General features: G+C 43.6%; 1 protein-coding gene across 5 annotated transcripts in view; it reads right to left on the minus strand.

The window, feature by feature from the left end:
• The window catches only part of TMEM181 (transmembrane protein 181), a 39,247-nt gene extending 18,490 nt beyond the window's left edge, over positions 1 to 20,757 (minus strand). For 2 of the 5 annotated variants that reach the window (XR_011140246.1, XM_068938585.1), the window contains exons 1-3: positions 20,567 to 20,757; positions 5,327 to 5,430; positions 5 to 60 (exon numbers count right to left, since the gene is read on the minus strand). Coding sequence is in view for 4 of the 5 variants with exons in the window: in XM_068938585.1 (XP_068794686.1) it covers positions 5 to 60; positions 5,327 to 5,430; positions 20,567 to 20,697 (291 nt within the window). In the remaining variant the exon portion in view is untranslated. Of the gene's footprint in view, positions 1 to 4; positions 61 to 5,326; positions 5,431 to 7,698; positions 7,805 to 12,218; positions 12,467 to 20,566 lie in introns of those variants that run through there. The other 3 variants (XM_068938586.1, XM_068938588.1, XM_068938587.1) reach the window with 3 other exon arrangements.

A 20,757-nucleotide genomic window follows, 5' to 3' on the forward strand; every position in this document is an offset into this window, starting at 1 on the left:
TTACCTTCAGGCTGTTATTTAAGTCAGTTCTTGCTACAGAAGTTTCAATTACATTAGGACCTATACAATATGTAAGAGGGGAAAAAAGGAATATTGATGTACATTGCTCATAAGTAACAATATAAATATGGCATTTCAAAAGATTGTACAAAATAGTTATGAAGCATCCCTGGGAGACAGGTAAATAATAGCCCACTCTGCAAATGTTTAAGCTGACAGGTAAGTCACTTATACATATAACTATCATAATAACCTTGGCCCGATTGTTCCTCCATACCCAAATTCCTTTAAGCTTTTCTGCCATAGTGTTTCTGAGGATGATTACATAGTTTATATAAATTATAAATCAAGAACTCTAGGTAAGAAGCCCTGCATGCCTGCTCTAAACTACTACACCAAACCACTGGGTATTCTTCTCTAGCTAAGGTATGGTGTATACTGCAGTCATGAAAGTACTCAGCTATAGAAAAGCTAGCTAAGCACCAGCAGCACTGTTGGTGCAGCAGCCTGAAGCTCAGCAAGGGCTGCAAAACACACCTGAAAAAACCAGCATATTAGATTGCACTGAACTCCCAAGTTCCTAGGTCCAAACTGCTACTATTACCTGATGTACTTAGCTAATAATGTTCATGTTGCATTGTGTTCACTGCTGAGATACTAGGGCTAAAGTATCCCATTGTATCTAAGTGCGTGACACTAGTGTCTTTTTTGCGTACCTATAGCATACTTGCTTGTATAATCACAATCATAGTACTTTCTGGCAAGCGCCGGATTTTGTATTGGTCTGTTCAAGCAAAAATTACCTGTATGTCTGTTTAGGACAGTTCTCAGACTACTCAGATGGGGCCCTCCTTTTCTACACAAACGTGGGGAATATAGTGTGTGTATGTGCATATATTTATTTACGTGACTTTATATATATATAAATTGCATAAAAGTTCTATAAAGAATTTCTCCTAACACACACACTCCATTTAGTCAATGGAGTTTCACGACCAATTGTTCTGGGAGATGTTCAGTTCACTCCCAGACTTTTCACCCAGCTGCTCCTCCAATCATTCTGGATACAGTCACACACACTTCACAAATACTTATCAACTGCATCTGTCCACCCATACCCTGCCTCTACTTCTGTATACAATAATAGAGGAACCACAGAATCATAATTTATGTTGGAAGACATCCTAGAGATTATCCAGTCCAACCTACTGCTCTAAATAGGTGTAATTAGATCGAGTTGCTCAGGGCCGTGTCCAGTCAAGTCCTGAACACCTCCAAGGACAGAGGACGACACCTCCCTGGACAATCTGTTTCAGTATTTAATCATTTTTATAGTAAAAACAAGAAAAATCCTAATATCTAATTGGAATTTCCCATGTTCCAACTTGTGTTCGTGGTCTCTTGTCCTCTCACTGCACACCTCTAAAAAGAGTCTAGCTCCATCTTCTCTATATCCTACAGTAAGGTAGTTGTAGACAGCAATAAGGTCTCCCCTTTGCCTTCTTAGCTATGCAAGAACACATGGTACTTGGGAGAAGAGATAAAGATATTGGGGTATGCATATGTACATACACAAAAGGATTGAGACAGAAAAAATCAAAGGAAAGGATAGGAAAAGATCTGTATCTATATACCGGGGGTGTTATGGAAATAGTTTGACCGTAGGCTTCCGAGAAGCAGAGTCTCATGTATGTGTAGCAGCAAAATTAATTATTTATTTAGATGACGGTACAATAAAGTAACAGCTCAAGCTGGGTGCCTCCGGGGAACGAATAAATTTGGGGGTAATTATACTCCTTACAGTCTTATTTCCCCACCTGCCTGTGACAGTCTCTTCCAATCTTCTTTACTGAGTTGGTGGTCTCTTTCCTCTTCATTGGTTCATGTCTACATCCCGTGACAGTTGCTATGTTCTTGCTTTATAGCGCCTTATCTTATCTGAAGGTTAACCGTTGCCTCTGTCCATTTTGTTCTGTATCTCAGAGGGCTGGTTCTAGCTGGTTTTGCAGTCGCATCCTCAGCAATGTCTTTTGAGTTCATTTATAATTCAGTCCTGCAGCCTGCAGGGTTCATCAACTTTAGGCACTAGTGCTAAGCTGGGCTAGAGCTAAATTAGCTCCCTTTTCTAACAGGTGTGGAGGGCCATGGAGGAGATATATACCAAGTAGGGACACAGGTAGGACATATGTGTGTGTATTTGGGTCATCTAGAGGCTTCCCAATCACAGCTAAATTTCCCTACCCAAATGGTCTCTCCCCTTACTTATTAGGTCTGGAAACTTAAGCTAATTTATTAACCGTCAAAATATATGCTGTATCATACACAAACTTGTTCTTTCAAGGTATGCAAGAAAACCAATTATTCAAAAAGACCACAGAGTTCAAAGCTAGTATGAAGAAAAAATGGAAAAGGGAGTTTATAAATGAGCAACACGGACCCATTCCAGGCAAGAAGTATTTTACGTTAGCTCTCCTGACAGCTCTAAGCACACAGCATTGCTTGGAATTCTATAAGCACTCTAATTACAATATTGACTACGCATCTTATAGATTTTAAATGGAAAACTTAAGTATTTGACCTATCATATTCAAAGCTTCTTATTAAAATTCAGTCCAACTTCACCAACAGCCACCTCCTACAAAGCCAGTTCTGAATTACTGAACTTTTCAGTTCTCTAGCATGTACAAGATTGTCTAGGTTATTTGGAAAGCTCTCTTGTTTTAAAAAGCAGAGTGGCATTTCAGTAATTAAGCGTTAACAAAAAAAATAAAGAATGATCCTTTCTAGAGATTTTTTTTTAATAGAAGATATTAAAAAATGCTGGAGCAGAATGGTCATAATCCCAGTTTTTAAGATCAGCAACCAAAAAATCAATGAGGTTCTACAGTAGTAACTGCTGCATTTCTAAAATGCAAAATATTAAAGCTTTTTAAAGCAACAGACCAAAAAGATGCTGTGGTCACATTATTAAAAAACAGTGACTAAAGAGCACAGTTTTATTTTTAGTCTTGCTAAGTCAACAGAATCATATCTGAAAGCGAAGAACCACACTAAACTGGTGAACGGAAAAAACGTGCTCAGGTACAGAAAACAAGCTCTGCAACCTGTATTTTCCTTGGGCTTGTCTCAAGATGCCCAAAGATGGCATGGGCGTCTTGAGAAAAGGGAAAGAGAGAGGGTGCAACTTGTAAAAACGCGTTCTGCATCTGGCCTGGGTAACAAGAACTGGAGAGCAACAGCCACCTCAGATTAAACCAACTTCTCTCAGATGAGAAGCAAGGCCTCTGCCAGGCTTCCCAAACCGCAGATACAGATGCTGAGTACGGGGAACGGCATATACAAGTAGCACACTAGACATGAATGTATCTCCCACCTTTTCATTTACTTAGTGGGTTTGGTGAGTTTTACTCAGATTGTACCCTTTAATGAATGAATACTGTCTTGGGAGCGCCCCTCCCTCTATTCACAGGAAGCTGTCAACAAAACCCACAAAAAACACAGTTTAAGCCTTCAGTGGTTCTCCTCCCTAGGTAAACACCATTATTATAGATTAATTATTTTTAAAAGAACAAGCTGCATCCATGCTCTGTCAACAAAAACATCAAGCAAATCAATCTGCTGAGGACAAGAATCTGGCAGCAGTGCCAGCTCCTGAAGGGAATCGCAGTGAGTACTGGACAGAACAGACAACCGAGCATGGCTTACCACAGCCAATTGCCCTGCAATAAGGGCACCGCAATATCATAGCAGTGCCCAGGCAGACACAATGCAGCATACCGTAAGAGCTCTCTTTCAAGGATTACTACTCATTAGGAAGAAAATGCTCAGTTTTCTCTTCCAGGAACACTGCTCTTTGCCCTGTCTTAAATTAAAACATTTTTGTCACATTCTCACAACTGTCAATACACAAGAATCATATATAAACACAGAACTGTGAGTATGGCTCATTTTTTAAGGCAAACAGGAAATGACACTAAATTAAGTCATTCCAGTTTTTTGCTTAATCATTCGTGTAAGGTGTGATTTTATAAATGTATTTACGTAATATTCTAGTGGCCAAGTAACGCCCTTCAGCATCCTTAGATAAGTCACAGGAATATCAGTATTTTATCTTCATGAACTGGAAAACAGTCTGTTTGGACCTTAGGCTTCTACAATAGATCAAATAGCAGAAAAGAAGGTCCTATTCTGCAGATAGATTTTTATTATTTAATGCTATTATGAAGAGCATACTGCCTACAAGGCATGGATGGACACGAAAACCCAAACAGCTGTCTCGAATTAACCACCCCTTCCTTCCAAGGCAGGCAGGAGTGGTCAAGTCACAGGGCTCTGTAGGCCACCTCACTCTAAAGGGAAGTGGAGACAACTCTAGGGACGCTCAAGAGAAGTGTCAGAGAGTGACACAGGAGAAAACTCTGGTTAAGGGGGAAATAATTGGTAAAATTGGGGGAGTTGATAAAGTCTTAAAATTATGCTCAATGGGGGGGGGGAGGGGGAGGGGGAGGGGGAGGGGGGAAGGCGTTGTTTAATGAGTATGACCATTCCCTCCCTTCCCCTCTCCCTGCCTGCCCACTTTACCTCTCCGATGACAGAGCTACCCTGATGCGCCAAGCAACGTTCTAGTGACAGTGAGTATGCTGACTTCTTTTTCAAATACCTTTTGGACCTGGAAAAGTTCTCTAGCATGAAACACAGAAGCGTTTCCATGCTCTCAATCTGCCTAATGATATTCTGCATCTTTCTAGACCAAACTTCCACAAATCTCTCTGATCTCCAGGATAAGTACGAGCCACTAATGGTGCTCAGTCTTCTATATTATTTCATGAGTCTCACAGAGGTTTTCAAGTCTAGACACCTAATTTCATGTATGTTCACCAACAGAACTTCATATTTTCATATTGCTAAAATATTTTATATTTCTGTGGCACTTATCACCCACAATTTAGAAGACTTTACAAAAAGTCATCAACTTCCTCAAAGGAAATCAAGTATTAGTAGCATCGTTTTACAGACTGACAAACAAGTAAGAAAATTAATGTAGCAGTCTGCTGAAAAACTATGTTACAATGAAGCTTTTTTTCTTTTACCTCTCCCCTGCAAAGCAGATGCAAATACCAAATCTGTGTAGGTAGCACTCCTCTGAAAGAATGAGACATAAGAAACACTCGCCCCTCCCTATAAATACTAGATGTGGATTTACAGCAATACCTCCTCAGAGGTTTCAGGGGCACTAAGCTCATTAGCATCCAAGTACATCTGTAAATACCAACACATTTAGGCAAAGCAAACAAAAATCTTTTAAAAAAAAAGATGACATCCTTACCTGCAATTCCTATGAAGACTGTCAAACCAAAACAAACAAAGAATACTACAAAGACCAGGACAAAATGCCGTTTGGACAGTGTATATAATCGCATTGGTGCCAGCCTACAGGAAGCAAAAGAAAGCACAGAATAAGCTGTCAGTCATATTTCTAAAAGAAGGAAAAAAAAAAAAATCCATTCACCATTCTCTCCTCCACAAAGAAAATTGAACCAATGTCTGTGATAACGTACAGCACCAAGAAGAATCCACAATAATGCTGTTTTATAGACAGTTGTAATTTATAGACAATGCAGTAACAATTACTTAGGATAATAAGACATAGGTATGTGCACACCCATCTCCGAATGCATGAATTTTGCACATTCATTTTAGTCTAGTGTTTTCTCTTGTCCTAAGACTTGAGTGAGAGGAAACATTTCTTAACTGAGAAGAAGAAAAAAAAAAAAAGTTGTATTTGTAGTTCCTATGTGAGTAATTTAAATATCCAAGGTACCATGCCTGCTACAATGACAGCTTAACCTAAAGGGATTGACAACACTGTAATAACTCAGTTACCTGCACATGATCTTAATTAGTTTTCTGAACCCCAAAGGTAAATGTCATCCCTATAGGAACTTCGCCTACAGCAACACTCCTAAGAAGGAACAGAGCAGAACTTCGGACCAGCTAGTTGTGCAAGCTCAGGCTCTGAATTCACAGCTGAGCTCTCCCAAAGCTTGGGAAAAAGAAACTTGAACTGAAGTTTATCATTAACCACTTAAATAGGTGCAAATACCAGTCCATCTTCAGTTAACACGAGGTTAAAGACAGAATAAAGAAGAAAAGTACTGAAATAACTGACTACATTCTCTTGGAAACAGGTAACTTCCAGTTCTGTTAGCATAAGGGCAATATGACCAAATAAAAATCCTATATATCATATCCCTTCTCTACCATCATCTTTGTTAAATGAGCAGTTCAATAAAGCACACAGACAAACCCTGTGTTTCAAAACACATCTAACACTTAGTTTTGAGTTGTGTCAGAATTCAGTCACCATAAAGTTAATTTTTTACTGCTGTACCAGCAGGTATCGTTATTAGAAAGCTGCACTGTTTATACAGTAAAGCTGTAGAGTTTGGTGGTGGTGCTTTCTAATAAAATTGTAGGAGTAATATCTATCTGCACCATCATGGAAAGAAACGAAAGCTTAAGACTTTAAAACTACAGACAATCTTCCCTTCCAGCTTAGAATAGAATTTCTTTTCACCAGCTGAGAGTACTGCTCTTACTGCTCTACCACCACACTAATTAGGAAATGCAGAAAAGGTGGTGGAACCCTTTCCATGAGCCCAACCCATAGTCTGGGACCACATACCCCAGGCCTGCAAGCCTGCTAAGGAGCTCTTTTAAGTAAGGGAAATAACTCACTTTAAAAGATTAAATAATCATCTCAATTTTAAGAATCTAGATTCTTTACAGACAAAACACTACTGAAATAATGATGTTAATTCTTTACAGTAACGTTTGAAATATCCTAATCTTAATTTAACTCAGGTGGTGGGGAAGAGAGAAAAAAACACAGGAGAAAACTGCAAGTAAGTAACTGCACACGTTACAAGCTTGCGCAAACTGGCTTTACGGGACTCTTGCAATAGCACCTGCAAACACCGTTCAACTTTCCTTGCCACATGCCATTACCATGAGCCAAAAATCTGCAAAAGCCTGAGAAGTCAGAATAGCTGAATATACAGGGGAAAAAAGAAGTTATACATGAAATTATCACAGTCAAAATATGAACAGCACAGAATACACTTTTGATCTCAGCTGCATCACACAAAAGTTTCACAGACAAGTATGACTTTAAGCTGACCGTCAAGAATCCCAGATAACAGAGGCATTTCAAACCAGGATACGTCTGCACAATTTTTGCAGGGATTCAGTTACACTACATTGGTCAAACCAATATTTAACACCTCAGTCTTGATTCACTTAAGCCAGTTCAAAGCTATTCTATCTATCTGCACTAGTATTTTTAAAAGGGCGTTTTCCTCTCTCTGATGCTCCAAGGACTCCTTCAGTTCCATAAATGATCTGGTACTTCTTGTCCACTTAAGAACTCCATTCACGGGATATCATCTCAAGCTACACAGATACTAATCTTAACAGGTAAATGCTTGGCATATAAAAATGCTGACATGCCTAAATTAAATATAAGAGTTCAAGTGGATACCAACCCACGTACAGCTGATGGAAGAGCACCCACTGAAAACTACTCAGCACAAAGAAACCAGGTCTGGATTGGAAAGTCCATGAGTTGAGAACAGCTGAAAACTGGAAGAGTATCATATACATAGAGGGAAAGTATCACATATGCTTGTGTGTTCTTACAGGTTATACGAGAGCATCCACTTGGCAGTTACAAGCTCACGCAGGATATTTCTGATTTGCTATGCACATTCTTGTATTCTTTTGATAAGCTTCCTAGTCCACGTTTCTGTGAGAGATTTCAAAATGTATAATGTGAACATGAGAAGCAGCCTCACCTCCACAGTCCTTACAGAAAAGCCACTGGAGGTCGCTAAGTAACACTCACACGACTGGCTTTACAGCGATAGGCAATTATCACCTCTTAAGCCACAGCACAGACGCACTTGCAAGCTTTTGCAGAAACACAGCTCCAGACACTGGCTCCTTCTTCACTCTAAATCATCTCTGGATGGCTCAACATCTAGTAGTCAAAATGGCTTGGTACATGTTTAAATCCTGCTGCGGCAGGTAAGAACAGTCATGCTGGTAGTTTCCAAGGAGAGGAACTTGCCCAGAATAGGGACATACTGATCTTCTCCCTTCTTTCATACTGATACTCCTGAAGTCTCAGTTAAGGCACTGACTGTATGAATGTGCTATTTTACAGGTCAGTAAGGCAACAATGCTCTCTCCAGAAGAACTTAAATGACAAAAGAACGGTGAGGAGAGAACAGGTGAAATAGCACAGACTCTCTCAAGACATGTTCCGTTCCTAGTATATCTACAGGATTTACAAGACTAGATTAAGGTAAATGCTGAGAAACACACAAGGTTTGTTCAGATGGCTGAATACGGGCAACTAGAACAGCTCAGACTCGGCCCTTGTCCTTCTTAGGCTGTTTTATCAGAAGCTATCACAATTTGGTGCTCATACCTGTACTATCAGCACTCACAAATTTTATCACAAATCACAGAAGTCTAAAGTCTTGGGGTGGGGAGGGGTGTCTTTAGAGCTCTAGTCCTCGAGATCTTATAACAGAAGAATTTCAGCTCTCAAAAAGGAAAAAAATCCATTGATTTCTGGCCCTTACAGTTTGAAAACACAAACTTCTAAACATGAAACAGCTAGACACAAAATAACCGAAACACAGAAGACAAACTATTTACATTTTATTTCTTCATTTCTCACAACCGAGTGCAACGTTCAAGCGGGCGGGACACACCAAAGTACACACATCAAAATCACACACACAAAAAACCTTCTGAAAAGGTCACATCTACTAGCAAGACAGAGTTCAGAAAGAAAGGGAAGAAGGAAATGAAGTACTAGTAACTAAGATTAAGAGTTTAAGTTGAAAAACATTGATCCAAACAAAAATAGTAAGTGAAGTAAACATGGGTAACAAGTCAGATTCACAGAACATTTTAGGGGGGGGTTCAAGTAACTTAAAATTCACCGATAATTATTAACCTATGTTGGATCTGATGAAAGTCCTGCACCTCTCCATTAGATTTCTATGTGATCAGCTAGAACAACTGCAGTACCTCATTCTCCATACTGGCTTGTGAATCCACGATTATGTAACATGCAGCTGGCCAGCAGAACGATACTGCATAGTAAGTATTTGCAGATATACCAGGTTGTGTGGCCATACTGTTTAGTGGTTTCAGAAACGTTCACTGGCACTGCACCAAAGTCCAAAAAAACTAGAAATCACTAATCTAAGCAAAGAATGTTGTCAGTAATCTTTCACATTTTGGGAACAGTCAGCTCTAATTTCGTTCTTGATTTCACAATAAATTATCTTGTAAGGGTAACAGCTTATATAGCTTAGAAAAGTATTTTAAATGAAGCGCTCTCTACAAATTTCCAGTGGGGAAGGACAGCTCATCTTTGTAACCTGCTCACTTGACGGACAGGTACAAACTATACTTCCAAAGTGCTGCAAGTTATTCTCCTTTAGTTACAGAAATCTTACATCTCAATTTATCAGATTCTCTTAACTCTCTGAACTGTATTTTCATCGCTTACTAGCAAAAGCTACAACCTCTAACATTACCACAAACCTACAAAAACTTAACACAGAACCCAGACTGACAGCAACACCTAGACTGGGAACTAACACTATACCACAGAAATAGTGAATTGACAGAGAATGTAACTTCACAGGCAAGCAGTATTAAATTAAGCTGCTGTCCAAGGGACGAAAGGGTATTGGAAAAACCTGGCAAGCTACATAGCTCAGAATTACACCTGTCTGCATTGGCACAAACATAAGAGGTTGTCTACTTCGGCTGTGACACTGCTAGTGTATTTTACTGTGTGCAGGTCCTGGGAGACTTCTACACTTTGTGCACTTTCTAAACATTTATATGACCAATCAGTCCTCAATCATCTCTCAAGTCATTTGCTATGAACCTACAGACCTTAAACTAAGCGATCAAGCAGTGTTTTTACTCAATCAGTATTAAACATCAAAACTTTTATTCACGAAAAGGTGATACTGATAACCCAGAAGTTTATACCACAACATTTACATCAACATCGAAGTGATATTTTAGTGCTGTGATAACTTTCAGAGATACTGTGTAGAAACACCACCCTGTTTTCAAGTCATGACAATCACATAACACTTTTGGTAAGATCAAATGTAAGAATGCAACCAAATCTTAACTATGGTTACAAGAGCAAGCAATAATTTATAGAATTCCTATTGGGTGCTATATTTTTTACTGCCTTTCCCCGCAGTAAAGAATTTCCTTGGGTTGTTAGTGTCTTATTTCAACCTATCACCGGCAGATAAAATGATCCTCTATATGTTCATTGTTTAGCATATGTCTTTCGGAAATAAATTACTTAATTTATGAACATCTATAGGTGTAAGAGGATGATCTCCCACTAACAGCTTCTTTTTTACATCCGAAAGGCCATATAAAGACTGAAATGTGTCAAAGACGTATATGGGAAAGGCAAAGAAGGACCCTATGTCTGGAAGCACTTGTTCACACAGGGAAGGAATATATTGTGCTTTGTTTTCTCCATAGACTTTAGTCAGCCTAGCCAAGGCTGCCTGAAGCTCAAGGTTAGCCATCCAAGTGTTAGCAGATTTCTCAGGCAGGTTTAGCAATCCGTACTGAATTTTATCCTGATTCAGGCAGAACCTAATTATTTTGTAACTAAATTGGCTTTTTAAAAAACACTGCAAAGGAGCAGAAAGCACAGAGATACAAACAGAGAAATATCAGACATCTCACATAGCAGTCAGGATTTTTAAAAAATAAACTGTGCACTAATACCATCTACGTTAGCATGAACTATGGAAGCGTGCACTCCCAGACGCTTGAAAATTTACATAACAACTGCAGTCTTGCGGTAGCTATTCATACGTGAGATTTAAAAGCGCGTTAAATTTTGTTCCTTGAGTGAAGTCTTGGCTCAAACTGTTAAGTAAAACGTTTGTCTCAGGCTATTCCTCATCTTCAAGTCACTTCTCTCATCTGCACAACAGCCCATAGCATTACACCCTCAAGAAACACAAATGCTTTTATATAACACTTTTCACTCAAGAATCTCACTTTACAGATGGGGAGTCTGTGACGCAAGTGCGATTAAGCAGAAGGTAGCCAAGGGCTGGTATCAAAACCAGAAATAGCTCACCCACTTTTACGCTCAATAGCTTTTTCTCTACATACTAGCCTATGCACATCTCCCTCCAACTGTTCTTTTTGACTTCAGGATCATTCCCAAGATAAAACCATTAAAACCACTTTGATTTAAACTTTTACCTATGCTACCCACATTTATAGTGCTCAGTCTACCTGCACGTATCGCATGTTCTCACTGCTTAAAGACATTGCTTTGGTGACCCTCAGAAGACCTCGAATTCCTTCTTGCAGATGTATTTCACTGTGGTTAACAACTAATGAAGCATGTGATTACATAAAAAAGATGTATACAGTTGATATTAAAATGCCGTGTAGTACTGTTATATGACAACTGCAAGCTAACTGACTATACTAAACAGCTCAAATGGCCTCTTTTGTTCTTTTTACAGTCTTATTTATTTCACTCATTGGTGTTTAAAGAATTAGTCATGATAACTGCTCTATCCATGCAGACAAGCGTCTGGAAAAACAACATTTTTTTTCTCCTTACAGTCGCAGTCTGTGAGTAGAAATACAGGGTTTTTTAAATTCACTAAATAAGAGGGACAAAAACTCAGCACTCTTCTAAGAGGCGGGTGATTACTCCCGGTTTGCTAACTTGCAAAACTCGGTCTCGGGAGAACTTAACCCTCAGCGATCTCCTTTCCTAAACCGAATTACAAACTCCAAGTCGTGAGGCCAACCGTGCAGGCGAAGACTTCTCCCTCCCCCTCTCCCCGAGGGCAGACAGCTCCTGGCCGCTTTGCAGCTGCTGGTGCCCGCCCAGTCCCGGGGGAGGTGGGGGGCGGCGGCGGAGCAGTCGCGGCTCCGCCGGCCACCGCACAGGTGCCGGCCGGGCAGGGCGCCGCCACGGCCCGGCAGGAAGGCGGGTGCCCCGCGGCCGCGCGCCCCGCCCGGCCGGCCGGCTCTCCCCCAACGGACGGGGCCCAACGGCTGAGCCCGCAAGGGCAGCCGGGAGGGCGACCACCCCGCTCCTCCCCCCTCCCCCCACTCACGGCTCCATCTCGGCGCCGCATGCGCGCGGGGGGCGCCTCCTCGTCCGGCAGCCGCGGCCCGCAGCCGTGGCACGATCGCCAAGCGGCGCCTGCCGGCGGCTTCCGCCTGCGTCACCTGGCCGCCACGCGACTCCGCGAGACGTCACGGCAGCCCCCGCGGCTCCTCCGCCGCGCGGAGCGAAGGGCGGCGGGGCGGAGGGGACACGGCTCCGCGCTCTGCCGCTCGCTCCCCGAGGGAGGTGCGGGCGGCGGAGGGGGCCGGGCGGCTCCTCAAGGCGGCCGGGGGACCGGGGGGGAGGGGGGGGTAACGGCCCGCCCGATGGGGCGGGGCGACGATGGCGGGGGCGGCCGTGGGTGCGCGGGGCGGTCGGGACGCCGCCCGCGGGCTCGGACCGTCGTGCCGGGTCTCCCGCGGGCGGCGGGGCGGCAGAGGCCGCCGGGGACTCGTGCGGGGCCGCGGCACGCTGAGGGAGGGAGGCGAGGGCTGGTCCGGCGGCTGCCGGCGGGCGGCGGGCAGGGGGTGGGGGGGGCCGCCCGAGGCCGCGGGTAGGTTTTGTGCAGGCGCGCGGGGGGCGAGGGCGCGTCGCGTGCCTCGCTTCTCGCTCGTGCGGGCTTGGGGGTTAAAACAGCCGGGCTAGAGCAGCGTTTCGCCGTTAGGGAGTGCCCCGGCCGCTGAGCGCAACGGGTTCCCCCTTGTCAGGCTGAGAACCGGAGCGGCAGAGTCAGGGGAGGGCCAGGGCTCGGATACCTGCAGGAAGGCGTGTGCCATAGCACTGTCTGTGTTATTTGCCTTTCTGCAGCCCAAATGGGGGTCCCCCTGTGGAAGACGGGACTATTTGTCCGCTCTCTCTTGAGATAAGTGCAGATCAAGTAGAACCTGCCGCGGCAGAGCCGCTCCAAGCACACCAGCTCAGCTTTCGTTACAGCACTGCCAGTCGCTTTCATCAGAAGGAAAGTTAACCCTATAAACAGAAAATATAAAAGACAGAGAAGCGGTTCTGAATCTGATAAAAACCTATCCCGTTTAGGTATAAGGACTGACACAACCTATCTATTCTGAATGTGCGCGTGTTTATTTCACTTCACATTAGAGACAGCCTCCTGATCTGCAAATGGTTTTTCTCAGCCTAATCCAATGGCAATTGCTCTTCCAGCTGAAAGAAAATGCCATCACTTGCAGTCACCTGGATGTAGCTTTGTATTACACAAGACGTGTTTAATATGTCATGTTTACAGAGAATTTAGTCAGCTTACAAGTGTTGCGAACTAAATCCTAAGAGTGAGCTACTGCTTTTAACACACTACTGAAAAGACGTTGCCAGATCGCACTTAACGCTATTTTTAATTTTTGCACAAATGTGCAAAATAAACTTGGATTCTATTCTACTTTCCTATTAAATCTGCTGGGACTGGACAGCAACAACTGGCAATAGACCCACTGGGTACAGATGATGAGAATTAGGAAGGGTGATTTTAGGGACTTTTTCAAGTAGTCATTTTCGATAGCTCTAATATCTGTTCATAAAAAGCCAGCACTGCAGTTACCTAAGTATGTGTGGATACCTGGTGTCTAGTCTAGGATAAACTTCAGAGTAAGTTCTCAGCTCTGATGTTTGTCATACCTGTAAGTTATAGCCATCTCAAGATGACCCCAGAAATGGATGGATCACTCAATGTACAATTTGAAAAATATCTCTTCAACAATCAAATAGTTCTGTTAAAAGTTACTTAGATGGTAGAATTCCACCTGCTTTTTAAAGGTATTTAACACTTGACAACATCATTCATTCGTTCATTTGCCTTACAGATAATTTATCTCATTACTGATGACCTGTGGGACCCACTCTGTGTCCTGCGTAACTCCACTGGACTAAGGGAAACATGCTAGGAATGAATTCAATCAGTGATATTGGTATTTATCCACTCAGTTAAACTGTGATTTACAACACTGACAATAATTTAGTAATCTCATAAAAAGGCTGTGCTGAGAAATGTGTAATACCAAGTGACTGTGGAGAGGCATTTATAAATTTTAAATCAACAAGAATAAATACCCTCAGTCAGAAAATAAAGCTTTGGGTCATCAGGACAATCTAACAAACGATATCTGCTCAGAACAGGATAGCACTGCCAAGCCACAATTTGAAGTGATTAGGTCACCAGGGACTATAACATACAGCCTGTAGCTCTCAGCCCATTTCAGGCCTCTCCAACAAGTTCCCTGTGGCCAGAAAATGATCAAATGATGTTTGCAACATCTGTGACCATTTCCACTGTGCTAGGAAGCTCAGAGATACAACTGCTATTTATGTACACATCTGAGCTATTTGCATGACTGCGTCAATCCTTGTGGCACTGAAGCGTCTTACAAATGAATGAATTTTTCCTCATACTCTGCCAAAACAAAAGCATATTGCCCTCCTTGTATAGGTAGGGAATTGCAGCACAGAGAAATTAACACAGGTCAGTTGGAGAACAATGGCAGAGCTTGAAATCCAACTCACTTCAAGTAGCCTTAAGACCATCCTTCTCTTTGCCACTTTACCAGTTCCCACAGGGCTGTGAGCACATTTTCAACACAGGCATTGCACCCTGCAAGTTTGGGGAAAGAATATCGGTGAGTTTGCTCAGAGGCTAGATCCTGTTACAGTGAAGGTGCCAGTAAAACCTACCCCCCTCCTCACACACCGTCAGTCACAGTCTCACTCTACATTACTCCCTACAAGATCCTGCTTCATTCAGTGCCCTGCTGAGCTGCTCTGGGATGAACTTGTGCAGGACACTACTGTCTGTCTCATCCATTGTAGAAACTGGAAGGCAGATGATGAATGAGGCTTGCAAGAAGAGACAGGCTGATCTACGAGTAAGCAGGTTGAATGCCATCTCAGCCCTGATTCTATTTATTCTAACTTCCCTAACACTCAGACTGCAGTTTCATGATCAATTCATGCTCATACCTACCCAAATTATTGACAAAAGAAGTAATCCAGCCCCTCAGTAGCGCTCTGCCTTTTATCAGCACAAGTGTCTGTGCAGCTGAATCGTGTACCAGACCAGAGAACTGATGGGGGTTAAAAATCACTCAGAAAAAAAGAAATACTGTTCAGCTGGGGCGGTTGTTTAGCCATTGTGCAGCTATGAACATTTGTGGGCAGACAGGGACGAGGGCAGAAATGTGTGATTAGGGAAAGGAGAGATGGGACTGCTTCTTTCAGTGGCAGATCCAGTTTACAGCAGCTGAAACCAGTTGTGAAACCGTGGTGGTAGTCTCCTCCTCCTCCCGCTGCTTCAAGCTTTCCAATCCTTTCTCTTCTCAACTTCGCACTGGAGTCATTCAGGTTCTCCAGCCAGCTGCCAGAACAAGACGGAGGTACAAGCTGTGCCCTGAAGCAGCCACTGTAGATCCTGTCTGGATCTAGGCTGGAAAGCAGCATGAACCTTCAGGAAATTTGACTGCAAATCTCTAGCAAGTTCCTGCTGACCCCTTGGCTTCTCACAGACTGACACTTTGAGCACCTAGGAAAGACTTTAAGAAGGCAGGAAGAAGCGTCTCCGTACCACAAGAGCCCGCTCTGGCAAACTTCAAGTTTCTTCTGCAACGCGTGCAGGCACTAGAGTTTCTCTAAAGGAAAAATGAACAGCTTGTCCTTATTGCTGAGTCAAACTATGTGTTTTGCTCGGACTTTATTCTCAAAAGCAGCTGAACTGCTGTGAATGAACTTTTCCCAAATGTTTTGAAGTTTAGCCAAGTTTTAACCAACTGGAAACACTAACAGGAGATATTAAGAAATTAATAAGAAGTAAGACTATTAGTATCACATACTTACCTATTCTGTTACCCATATAAGCAACATCAAGCATTAATTAAAACTGCAGGTTAAATAATAAGTTTCAACTACATCATATATAGTCTTTTCTTTGATGAACAAAAATGTCATATTATTGCATGATAGTTTAAAATATATCCCTTTTTCAATGTGTGGTGGATTGTAGGTCATTATTACTAAATTCAATGTCAGCACAGTGCCTCTCTTGATAAGCTGATAGGCCTACGTGATATGTTCATTAGCCCAGAAATTGATTTTTCAGGAATACCAAGTTGCTCCTTACAGTTACACAACTCTGATGTCAGACCACAATTTGGCCACCCTCCTTCTATCTCCTTCTATCAGAGAGGCACATTATTTGCTTGATTTCCTAACAAAATATTTTCAGCATGCTGAGCTCTTCAAAGTTAGCTAGGGGATACAGTGATAAAACTCCCACTGAAATAAACATCAGCTGACTGTGAGGCTGTATCTTCTGGTAAGCTTTACATATCTCCCTGATGACATGTTCAAAAGAGATAAAAATCTAGATGCATTAGTACCACTGCTACTAAATTCTTTTCGTACCAATGGTTTACTTAAAATTGCCTAGTGCAGTAGAAAGGAGCCATCAGCTGCGACTCGTATTCCTGCCCTGCCATCCAGCCCCAGAGGCATGCTAAGGGAGGAAGGCACATATTGGAGAGGGAGGGAGAGACACCAGAGAACAATATGTTCCTTGAAGTGGCTTGTTTGGAGCTATTTTTTGGGAGTATAGGTTAGAACAATCCTGAAGTTGCTGTAATATATCAAGGCCTGATGCACTTTGTGGCAGTCTCCAGGACTGATGGGAGAAAGTGAACACTCTTCCCTTCTCCCACCCCCTCCCAGCTTGTCTAGTGCCCCAGGCATCTCCTGGTGCACCCTGGGTGTGCTAAGTCCAGACCAACCTCGGAGTGGGGTTACCAGTGAGGTTACTTGGTATCATATCCATTAATCTGTAAACACAAACCTCTTTTACAAGCATACCGTAAAGTGCCATGTCTGCTCAAGGGAACTATTAACCTAGGCAGACAGCATTAATCAGTGTCCTAAGAGATGGTTAACCCTGCTCTCTCCATCCTCTCCCAGGATGGCTGGGTGAACTAGCTGGGCAAACTGGTCAAGGGGAAGTACACAAGGAGGCACAATTTAGAGAGCAGAGCGAGTCAAACTCACTGACATGGACATCGCTTCACCTGCACAGCGCAGATGAGTGCCCTGGGGCTCTGCTGAGTGAGGATGGCATAGCTTGAGATGGCTGACGAGCCTGTCACCTTCGGTTGTCTGCCCTGTGCCCAAGGAACAGGCAGCTCAGGCAGCTGCTGAACCACATGCTCGAGAGCACTGTGCTTTAAAGGAAACAGTCACCAAAAAGATGTCACTGAACTGGGACAGCCTCAGAGCTGAATCAGAAAAGATGCAGCCACCTGTACAGTGAGAGCACAGATACTTGGGATAACAACTTCATCGGCTGTCTCCGAGATAGGTCATCCCTATCACACTTAATCCCCTGTCACTGAGGATGAGCACATACCAACATAACATATAGTAGCACTCTTGGGTTAAGAAAAGCTATTTCTCTGCCAGTCACAAAGGGACAGCATGGTATTTTTCCACTTCTATATCACCTCTGCCCCAAAGCTTTTGAGTCTTCCTGTTCCCTGCTACTGAGAGGGGCACTTAGGGAGGGATGTTCTTATAGAAATCAGAAGTGAGACTATAGCAGCCAATTTTTTTTTTTTTCTGGCAAATTGATTACTTGCAAAGTCTTGCCCTTCTCCCTCCCCTTCCCTACCCCTTAATGGACTACACCTCTCCATTTCCACAGAAGCAATGGAAACCTCCAGCTGATGCCAAGTGGCTTTGCTCAAGCAGTGAGAGGGGAGAGTTAAGACTGACAGTGGTTGATTGCTGTACGTTTGTGGATACCATGTGTGAGAGGAAAAATATGCTTTATTGTGGCTTCATTTTATTAGTCTGGTACAAGATATTATTTCCTCTTAGTAATCTTACTTTAGAGAAATACCTTGGTTTGAAGTAAAGACAGATTACACCAGATTTCCTTTGGTCAAATTTCCAAAATTTCTTGTGTCCTCAGAGCAGTAAGGTTCTCTGTTAAATCTCTGATTACATTAATTTATAAACTGACCAAAGGAACTGAATAAAACAGAGAGAAAGAGGATGAAATACCAAATTCTCCTTCTCATAAATGAAGGTTGGCTGTAAGAAGAATGCAGAGTAACAACAACTGTTGACCAGCTATCCTCCTCCTTACCAGGAATCTAAAAAGCAGGTGGCATTGCTACCTCCATCAATAATGCGAAACTGAAAAATACACAAGAATAATAGGTATGCAGCGACAGTAACGGTAACGTTATTCTATTCCACCTGTTAGATTAAGACCTTGGGAATGCAGAGAAATACTTTTGTGATTCCTGAGTCTAGAAAAGTTGTTTTCTGCCAAGAGCACAGTACATCTCCATTTCAGCATCTTTCATCCTAAAGGTTCTGCACGTGATACCCCTTGGGGATACTCTCCCTGAAAAAAAGGCAGTCTAGCCTTTCTAGATCTAGCATTCTAACTCTACATGCTCATTTGATCCAGTGCAGTAGTGTCTCCTCTATACAATACAGAAAGTACCTCCATACACACTTTTAGTCATAACAATAAGTTAATGAAAATTTAGCTTGGGGAGCTCAGGTTTCTTCTGGAAAAAAAAAAGGCTGAACAGGTGCATTTCCCTGAACCTCCTAAATGTTAATCCAAAGCTTATTTCTCCCCTCCCTATACATTCTAGCACCAATATTTGTGCAGCACAATGACAGATGCACACAGGTTCACTATCGGCATTTCTTACCATCTCCCATGTCTTCTCACACCATGCTCAGGTACAAGGCGCCACTGTTTTCGTGGGAAGGATTGTGGTTATGTGAAACTCTGCCAAGCTGTGAGGCACTGATGCCAAATTGTGTGAGTCCACAATCTTTCCTATTGTGAACAGTGGGACACATTCAGTATAATGGACCACATCCTTCATTGGGGAAAACAGACACAGCATATTGAAGCTAAGTGGTCTATGCAGGAGAACTGGGGCACACGGTGCACAAACATTTAGGCAAACACTTACGCTCCGATTCATAGAAAAAGAGCTGGAAGAGACCTCACAAAGCATCTAGTCTTTCCTTCTGCCTCCAGCCAGATATTGACATAGCCAGGCCTGTGTCATTCTTGGTATGTTTGTCAAAAGTTTTTGAGGACTTCCAGGGAGGGAGACGATACAGTCTCCCTGGATAAGCCATTCTGTAGTGTTTTACCATCCGTCCCAACCAGAATTTTTTTCTTAATGTCTTACCTGAATATTTCTTGCTACTATTTATGCTCCTCTATAATCTTCTCTCTAGCATGAACATGGACATGCATAACAGATTATTCCCTTTCTTTTTACAGAAGCTCTATTCCCCCAACTGGGAGGTTTCTTCTTTTGGGTGAACAACCCCAAATTTTCCCCACAGTTACACTTTCTAGGCCTTTGATCATTCTTCTCTCTCTCCCCAGGCTCTTTCAGTGTCAGGCCCTTGAAGTGTGGTGCCCAGAACTGGTCACAGCTCCAGCTAAGGTATGGACTAGTGACTACAGTAGAGGACTTAATTCTCTTATTTTGCAAACTACACTCTTATTACCCACCCCAAATTACACTTGCCTTTTCCACATGTAAGACACGGTTGGAAGAGGTTTCTTATATAACGCGTTATGACTCCTAAATCCTTTTCTACAAAAACGCTACATAACCGTTCACCAGCCTGTATCCGTGTGGCTGAATATTCCTTCCCGTGCAGACCCTGGCATTTGTCTTTCCTGAACGTCATGCTACCTTTTCAGACCGTTTCTCTAATCCGAAGCTTCTTTTAACTTATAACCCCATATTCCAATATGTTTAGAGCCCTTCCTGGTTTTGTGTAATCTCAAAAAATTAGTACTCTCCAGCCATCACTGGGCGTTAGCGATAACGGTACACAGAGCCAGGCACAGAAGAAACGTGTGTAGCCTGCTCCGTACGTCTGTCCATTTTAACCTCAACCATCGCTACCTACTGTGGTTTCCCAGCCAACGCTGTCGCTACTCCAGGACCGTTTCGCGGGTTTCCCCCGGTCGCCTCTGAACGTTTCCGAACCGAAAGCCCTGGGGACGTGTTAACGGCAACGCAAAAGCCACGGGACAGAGGAAGGCAAAGGCAAAGACCCCGCATCACCGGCAACGCTCCCTGCCCGGGGTGCCGCGGCCTCGGGCCTGCGGGCGGGCGGCCGGCGCCCACGGCCGCCCGCCGCCCACGGCCGCCCGCCGCCACGGCGGCCTCCTTCAGGTCTGCTCCGGCGCGGCCAGCGGCGCTGCCGCCTCGCGGCGCCCCCTTCCCCCGCCTCGCTCGCCCCAAAATGGCTGCCGGCGAGCGCCCCCCTGGTGCCCGTCCCCCACCCCCTCCCACCCGCCGCCGCCGGCCGTACCGGTAGTAACGGTCATCCCTGTAGGGGGTGAGCTCCTCCCGGATCTCCCGGTAGGTCTCGCGGACCCGCTGGCAGAAGCGCTTGACCTCGCCGCACAGCGGGTTCCCGAAAGCGGCGAAATCCGCCTCCATGCTGCCGCCGCCGCCGCCCCCTCCGGCGCCGCGCTCCGCCACGGCGCCCGCCGCAGCCCG

This window comes from Struthio camelus, chromosome 3 (assembly GCF_040807025.1).
Source record: "Struthio camelus isolate bStrCam1 chromosome 3, bStrCam1.hap1, whole genome shotgun sequence".
In the NCBI taxonomy this organism is placed as follows: Eukaryota; Metazoa; Chordata; class Aves; order Struthioniformes; family Struthionidae; genus Struthio; species Struthio camelus.